Consider the following 8,588-nt stretch of genomic DNA (forward strand, 5'->3'; position numbering starts at 1 on the left):
CTTTATTACATAGTTTTAATATGAATATCATCCATGTTAAATTATGAATTATTTGAATCATATTCAAATACATTTATTCTCCCATATAATAGTTCTAATCTGAATCATATTCATAATTAACTATTTACCAATGTACCTTCATACATTAAAACTTATATTAATTGTATCCAATACAATAAATATATATTTTTCTTAATTAATATGAACACTTCAAATTATTCTTTTATTACCTTGATTCTTTTTGGTTTGTTATGAGCTAGTAGGACCTTATGAATCTAAATATCATAAGCTCCAACGATTTGAGATTAATTAATTAACCTCCATTTATTAACTATGGGGCAAACCATTATAAACCTAGTTGCACTCTTTTTCACTATAGGACAAGTTGTTTCCATAGATATAATCACTACACAGAAGACGATCCTTTACGAGATGTTCGTAATTACAACTGACTCAAATGTCCATTTACCCTTATAATTACCTCTATGTCCTTAAGTACCACTAATCCTCTAATGAGCAATTTGTTTATGACTTAACCATAAATATAGTCCCTCTTCGGCCAATGAGAAGGTAAGGCTCCATTGTTTAATTCCTGAAGTCAATAATAAATAGAACTACTCATCTACTTACCCTCTACAGAAATAAGTGAATTCTATCTTGTGAAATTACGTTTCCAGCTCCCTATTTGGTCAAGTCCTCAAAATGGTAGGTTTATTGATTTGGTAGTATGAGTTACTCTCAACCATGCAAATCAAAGGACGAGTCTCATAGAATGAGTTCATAACTTACTTAGGATTAAAATCGAGTTATATATGATCCTCCTGGGAAACATAAATCTTTTAAACTAAAGGATTTACAAAGAGAAATTTAATATTTCATGGTCAAGTCTTATATAACTATTTATATAGAATACCTCCACTCACCTATCTTTTTAATTTGGATTGTATTTTTCTTTAAGAAAAATTACACGGTATGAAATTTGTTTCAAATTAGTCCATTTCAAATTTCAACAATCAAATTCCTATCATTTTGAAAATACTTCATTTAAATTTCTCTATTAATGAAAACGGTTAAATTCTTACTACCGATTGACATGACCTTTATTTTAATAACTAGTTACAAGTCACATGTGATGTGCGTGTTTATAAAATTTGTGATGTAAATGTTAGAAAATTTATTTATTTTTTTAAAAAAATATATAAATCATGTAATGACTTTAACTACTGTATACTTTATAAGTTTGTGATAAAATTAAAATTTTATCTAAAAACATTAAATAATATTGCAAAATTGGTAAGGGATGCACCAATTCAATAAATTATATTTATTCCACTTAAAGGTATATATATATATATATTTGTAAAATGGAAAATTTGAATAACCACACCTCTATTACCTAATATCTCACACGTAAACTTGAAAAGTCTTTTTTTTAATATATAAATTGTATTAATATATGAATGAATTAATGCATTCCATGTATAAATCATCTAGCAGATTGTCGTATTCCATATCTGAACAAATATCTAAATCCAAAGAGTTATATTTTAAAATTCGAAGGATATCAATAGACACTTGATAATAAACTATACCCTAAACTAATAATTATATCACTTAAAATTCTAATTTTTTTTTATAAATGTATCAATTTAAACTTTAAACTTTTGTAATTATATCAACTTGAATCTTTCATTATGTTTTATCTGAATACACTTATAAATGTTTGGAGGTTAAATTGATACAACTTAAAAATTTAAGATTTAAATTGATATAAGTTTTCATTTAAAATTAAAAAATGATATAGATAAAAATTGCTCCAAAAGAGTGGTCACAGAGTTGTGACGTGTAAAATCATTTGAAAACATACGTTTAATAATGAGGGACTGAGAGGTGTCTTGGGAGTAGTGGGCGGTCACCGGTTTTTATGTTGTCTCAAAAAGACAAAAAGACAAAAAGCAAAATAAAATCGTAAAAATTGACTGATTGAGACTTGGCCGTGTCAACGCCTATAATAGAAAGCTGCGCTTGTAAGCTTCATTCTGGAGTTCACTCTCGCCTTCATAGCGAGTCGAGTTGGGTGTTCTTAGAGACAAAAATGGAGGCCACCGATTGTATCTATAGAAATTCTAGGGCGCCCATAGAAGATCGGATCAAAGATCTTCTCTCACGGATGACTTTGAGGGAAAAAATCGGGCAGATGACCCAAATTGAGCGCACTGTGGCCACTCCCTCTGCGCTTAGGGATTTCGCGATCGGTACCTGCTTCGATTGCCAATTGAATTCCATATTTTGTTGCTTTTTTTCTTCAATTTCTTTGGATGATTGTTGTGGTTTGTGGCCGATGGATTTGTAGGGAGCGTTCTCAACGCCGGTGGTAGCGCTCCTTTCCATGAAGCTTTGTCGTCGGATTGGGCAGACATGATTGACGGGTTCCAGTATTCGGCGCTTCAGTCGCGTCTTGGAATTCCAATTATATATGGGAGTGATGCTGTTCATGGAAATAACAATGTTTATGGTGCTACCATTTTTCCTCATAATGTTGGCCTTGGAGCCACCAGGTATAAATAGTTTTGATACTGATGATCCATTTTGGAGGGTCCAAATGAAATCGGACCCTTTTTTTTTCTTAGAAACTATGTTTTTGGCTTCTGAAATTACCAAAACACAACTTTGAATATTGTGCATGTGGGTTGGTATGTCTCTCTCGTTCCTCTGGCTCTTTAGTCTTTAGGGTTTAGATTTTTTCGCTCTTCACTTACTTTCTCTATTTTCTCTTGCTCTTTTCTCTCACTTTTTGTTCTTTGTTCTTTTTTATTGGCTCTTTTTGAGACTTAAGAGTAAGGATAGAAAGCAAGGATGCATAGGAGAGAGCGAGAGTTGAGAGTCGAGAACCCGACACGCTTGCACATTAAGGTCGTTTCGGTAATTTTCGATGATGATGATGCAACCAAAGGTAAAAAAGTTTTAAGAGGTGGGGCGGATTCTATTTTGGGTCCATTTGGGTGAACTGTACTATTGTCTCATAATTTCTCTTCTCTATAGTTTATATACATGTTTATATCTGCTTGGCATGCATTGAAAATGTTTGTGAATATGATTCTTGTATGAAAATTATTTAAAAGTTGCATCTTGAACTACACCAATCTTTGTGCAATCTGTTCAATTCCCCAACCACAGTTTGTAACATATTAAACTTTTTTTTTCTTCTTTGTTATTGTGTGATTGGAATGAACTGCAAAAAGATGTGCATAGTTTTAAATGCACCCAGTATTGCTCTTTTTGTATTTCTGATTGGACTTTGAAAAATACGATGAAGTGTCTTGGGATGCAGACAGACTTGAGAAATGGTAAACTGGCTAACAGTTGATTTGTATTCTCTTGCTTAATTGTCCTGACGCAGCTGCGATTTTATGGCAATCTCCATCTTATGATTCTCGCCATTGACCTTTTGGCTTTTAGAGCTGAGAGAATACACATGCGAGAAAATTTCATAGAGCTACAGTTATTAGATATAATAATTTTTTATTTATGGCCCTGCATAATTATTAAATATTTCTTTTATGGAGCCTATTACTGCCACATTATTGGGAAATTTTCTATACATTTGCCACTGCCAACTCTATCTTGGGCCATTTGGGATGGCTTCTGATGGAAGAATCACTAACTAAATGCTTCTCTTAAAAAACCCTCCAAACAATTTTTTATTTTAAGAAAAGTTTGAAAAGTGCTTTTAGTGAGGGAAAAAAAGCACCTTTTACCCTTTCGAAATCATCCCAAACTCATCTTTAGTGCAAACCAAATGGATTTGGCACTGCCCAAGATTACAGAAGGAATACTAACATTGCCTACAGTAACTCTCAAAAAAAAAAAAAAAAACATTGCCTACATTACCATTCAACTTTTCTCGTCAGGAAGAAAACTGAACTTAGATATCGAAGTAATGAAGTTGACCTTTTCCTAAGTTGCTGAATTTTTTAGAAATGCATATGCTGGCACATTTTATTTTCAAGAAAACTATAGAAGGATTTAAAATGCCAACTTTGAGCCGTCCTTTCTCTCTTTCAATTTTTTCTTTTTATTATTATTTTTCCTCTGGCTTTACCAGAATCTCAGTGTAATTTGAATGGATGATAGAGATGCTGATTTGGTTAGAAGGATTGGGACAGTAACAGCTCTTGAGGTTAGAGCGAGTGGTGTTCACTACGCATTTGCCCCTTGTGTTGCTGTAAGTAGACATGCATAACTGTACAATATAAATGTGTGTGTTTATGAATATAAGGAAACAAAGCTTTTGCTTGAATTAATGAAATGAGATTAATGGTCAAAGTGTAAAGGAAAAAAAGAAGACAAAATCTTTCGACCATAAAACAAAGAACTAAATAGGAAAAACAAAGAACTAAATAGGAAAAACAAAGACATTCCAAGTTAAACATAAACCTTGAATAGAGAATCTTCTTGCAAAAGACTTGGAACTTAGCACAAAGAGGAGGCCTTCATCCGAGCAAGCTGCAAACCAATCAAACCAAGGAATAGCTTTTAACCGCATCTGATCATTCAAATATGGGTATACCAATAACTGAATTATGTAACCTGTAAACGAATTTTCAAACTCCCACTAAATGCAAAAGATAGAGAACAAGCACCTTAACAAGACTTGAAAAACACAATCAAGGAATAGGTGTTGAAGGTCTTCAATACTAGCCATACAATACTGACACATAGAAGGAGATGATCAGCAAGAAGGAAGCTTCGTTTGTAGAGTGAAGAGCAATTTAAAGACTACCAACATTACCCAAAGAACGATATTAACTCTTCTTGGGCATTTTGACTTTCACAAAGCATTATATTTATTGTTTCTTCTCCTTCCATAGCACATGTTCTGAGAAAGCATCTGTTTGGAGAATGGTCTACTGAGAAGTCTTTTATTTGTTAATGTGCTATATGCTTCCCTTTGTATGTACCATCAGAGTGCAATGTGTATTCACAACAAATGAGTCTGTCAGGTATCCAGAGATCCTAGATGGGGAAGGTGCTATGAGAGTTACAGTGAAGATACTGAAATTGTTAGAAAAATGACTTCTTTAGTTGAAGGGTTGCAGGGGAAGCCGCCAGAAGGATACCCAAAGGGCTATCCGTTTGTAGCTGGAAGGTATAAAGAAAACTTTATCCATATTTCCTGGTCATGCTTCATTGATTCCACTTATAATGATAATCATAATTAGTCTGCATCAACTTGTTTTTTTGAATTACTATTTCTTGTTGGCCTTGTAAAGATTCCCTCTGATTCATTCTTTCTATTTACCTTAGAAATAATGTCATCGCATGTGCAAAACATTTTGTTGGAGATGGGGGGACAGATAAAGGTTTGAATGAAGGGAATACCATTGCATCTTACGATGACTTGGAGAGGATCCATATGGCTCCTTACCTGGACTGTATTGCTCAAGGAGTTTCAACTGTTATGGCATCTTATTCTAGCTGGAATGGGCGTCTGCTTCATGCCGACCGTTTTTTGCTGACGGAAATGTTGAAAAATAAACTTGGGTTTAAGGTACATTGGACAGTGATATTTCTGCAACTTATTTATTGTGTGTGAACTTTTCAGACCCAAGTTGGCTTTTCATCATCCATTACATCATAAAAAATTCTTAAATCACCAATTGACCAAAAAATTTAAGCTGATGGGTGAAGACAAATTTAATTCTCTATCATCTAATACTCTCTTTCACTTGTGGGCTTGAAATATTTAGAAGACCCAATAAGTGGAAATTAATATTAATTGGGAAGGAAATAATATTGTAGGGGTTGAACACAAGACTTCATGACCACCTCCTTTGATCAATCTTAACTCACCAATTACCCAAAAGTTTAAACTGATAGGTAAAGGCAAGTTTAATACGATATCATCTAACAAAAATGTATCGTTAGAGTGAGGATGGTACAATAAGAGTGTTCATGAATTTGTAGTCATCCTCAAAGTTGTAGCTTTCTAAGAGATTATATTTTCCCTTAGAGTTCGATTTCTATTAAGGCAAATGGCTGTAACATTGTGTTGGCATTACTCGATGCAGGGTTTTGTTATTTCTGACTGGCAAGGAATTGATCGGCTTATTAAACCAAGAGGCTCAAGCTATCGGTGGTGCATTTCTGCTGCAGTTAATGCTGGCATAGACATGGTGGGTTTAAGGCCTAAACTACAAATTCATCTTTTTATTGGTTACTTGAGTTTTGCATTTAAAGGACGAATTGATATGCAGGTTATGGTGCCCCTTCGATATGAAAATTTTATCAAGGACTTGCTATTTCTGGTTGAATCCGGGGGGATTCCAATGGCTAGGATTGATGATGCGGTTGAACGGATATTGAGAGTGAAGTTTGTTGCTGGTGTTTTTGAACATCCTTTCAGTGATAGATCATTGCTAGACGTCGTTGGTTGCAAGGCAAGTTTCTGACCTTTGTCGTAGACTAGTAGCTGTTCCACATTTGTGATTACTGTTTTCGTGAAATGATGAGGCAGCATTACTTACTCGTGAAACATAAATCTCATTCATCCCTTCAGCCAAATTGATTCAAGTTGGCCACTTTTTGCTTCATCCATGATCTTCTAGTTACATCAACTGTTTTATTGATTTACTTGTTCAAACAATAAAATGCAAGGGAAAAGATTAGAGATCACACTCAATTGTCATGTGTCTTTTCAGATGCGAAGTTATAGTATAGGCTGTATAGCTAACATTAGCGGCTCTTATGTAGAGAATCAAAGAAGATGAGTTATTTTTCATTTCCATGAGTAGGAAATGCCTTTGGGGGCTTGGGTTGATCAACAGTGAAGTAATTGGAGTTGAGCTAAACCAAGTTCTTGTGCTATGTTGTGCTTACTTTAAAAGGTTTTCCTTTTCAAACATTTTAGTATTCGTTATGCAAATCTTTCCTTTGGGTGCTCTCTCTCCAAGTTCAAGATATATATTTGAATTGGAGTGCTTTTATTTTCTTCGATTAGTTATTTTGTACTTCCTAGTATTTCTATTCTTGTTTCTATTTCATTGTAATCCGAGCATTGGTCCCTTTTCATTATATCAATGAAAACGTTTGTTTCCTTTCCCAAAAAAAAAAAAAAACTTCCCTTCAGCTTCACCGAGATCTAGCGAGAGAAGCTGTTCGCAAGTCTTTGGTTCTTTTGAGAAATGGAAAAGACCCAACAAAACCTTTTCTTCCGTTAGACAGGAAAGCGAAGAAGATTCTTGTAGCTGGTTCACATGCAGATGATCTTGGATATCAGTGTGGAGGGTGGACAATCTCCTGGGATGGGATGACTGGCAGAATCACCATTGGTATATAATTTAATGCATCTCTTCTCAATTTAGAGTTCTTTTTTTATTCTTAGTTGGTATAACATTCTAACACTTGAACCTCTGGTCTCTTGGTTGAAAGGATTAAGTGATTGTCATCTTTGTTAGGTACCACCATCTTAGATGCAATCAAAGAAGCAGTTGGAGACCAAACAGAAGTAATATATGAGCAAAATCCATCAGCAGTCCGCTTGAATGATCAAGATATATCTTTTTCTATTGTGGCTATTGGTGAAAGTCCATATGCCGAATTCACTGGCGACGACTCCAAGCTTATGATACCCTTCGGTGGAAATGACATTGTAAAAGCAGTTGCTGGCAAAATCCCCACATTGGTAATTCTAATATCTGGAAGACCCCTAGTTTTAGAGCCAACAGTAATGGAGAATGTTGAAGCTCTGATTGCTGCTTGGCTTCCTGGAAGTGAAGGAAGCGGAATCACTGACGTTATCTTCGGAGATTATGATTTCACTGGCCGATTACCGGTTACATGGTTTAGAACGGTCGAGCAACTCCCAGTCCATGCTGAAAATTTGCAGGATGCATTATTCCCTTTCGGGTTTGGGTTATCATATGGTAAGGAGGAATCTCCTCAGCAATCACAAGAGTTCAGTCATGAACTGATCTGAGTGAGTCCACAGATCTGATCCAGAAATTGGGCTGCCCTTTCTTGTTGATAGGTATTTTCCACTCTTCTCCCATTCTTGTAATTGGTATTTATGCTGATAGTTTGTGGGGAAATTTGTATGCCTTGGTTTTATGTTGTGCTGCCATTCATCAAATGTGGCTCAAGTTTCTGTTGGAATCATGTGTAGAGTTTGTATAATAAAAGTTGTTTGTATAATAAAAATGATGTCAATAAGAAAAAATTATCAATATGTACTGTATTGTGGACAAGACATGTTTTCAGAATTAAAGTATTTACAGTCTGTTTTGGTTTTCGTCCAAAATAAAAAGTTAACCATGGAGGTTACTTTGCAGTTTGCTGTATATAAATTAAACTAAACAGTATACAAACTATTCTTAAAAAAAAAAAAAAAAATAGCTAAAAGGTCGCCAAACCAGTTGGGTTAGTTCGGCTGGTTTGGTTTGGTTTGGTTGATTTAATTTAATTTTTAATTTGGTTAAATTACTAGTTTAGATTCTGAACTTTCAGATTTATTTTTTGTCTCCAAATTTTATAAAATGTCTAAATAAGTCTTAACTTTTAATCTTAGGTATAATAAGTCCTTAAATTTT

General features: G+C 34.3%; 1 protein-coding gene across 2 annotated transcripts; it reads left to right on the forward strand.

Annotated features, from left to right (window-relative positions):
- Positions 1-1,986: 1,986 nt before the first annotated feature.
- LOC120082769 (uncharacterized) lies at positions 1,987-8,246 on the forward strand. Of its 2 annotated transcripts, none has more exons than XM_039038065.2 (9): positions 1,987-2,255; positions 2,354-2,558; positions 4,135-4,225; positions 5,004-5,149; positions 5,308-5,551; positions 6,072-6,176; positions 6,258-6,440; positions 7,130-7,331; positions 7,458-8,246. In XM_039038065.2, the coding sequence occupies exons 1-9, from the start codon at positions 2,096-2,098 to the stop codon at positions 7,976-7,978; spliced, it is 1,857 nt and encodes a 618-aa protein (XP_038893993.1). In that variant the 5' UTR covers positions 1,987-2,095; the 3' UTR covers positions 7,979-8,246. The 2 variants fall into 2 exon arrangements, with proteins under 2 accessions (XP_038893993.1, XP_038893996.1); XM_039038068.2 differs by having other exon boundaries at positions 1,998-2,255; positions 7,432-8,246.
- The last annotated feature ends 342 nt before the right edge of the window (positions 8,247-8,588 follow it).

The sequence above is a fragment of the Benincasa hispida genome, chromosome 8 (genome assembly GCF_027475165.1).
Source record: "Benincasa hispida cultivar pf3 chromosome 8, pf3_genome.v1.1, whole genome shotgun sequence".
NCBI classification, from domain to species: Eukaryota; Viridiplantae; Streptophyta; class Magnoliopsida; order Cucurbitales; family Cucurbitaceae; genus Benincasa; species Benincasa hispida.

Excerpts from the sequence above, each read along its gene's own strand:
- LOC120082769 (XM_039038065.2), top strand. The coding sequence starts at position 2,096 with ATGGAGGCCACCGATTGTATCTATAGAAATTCTAGGGCGCCCATAGAA. Across the intron at positions 5,150-5,307 it reads TATCCGTTTGTAGCTGGAAG|AAATAATGTCATCGCATGTG; the intron begins GTATAAAGAAAA and ends TATTTACCTTAG. Across the intron at positions 7,332-7,457 it reads GACTGGCAGAATCACCATTG|GTACCACCATCTTAGATGCA; the intron begins GTATATAATTTA and ends CATCTTTGTTAG.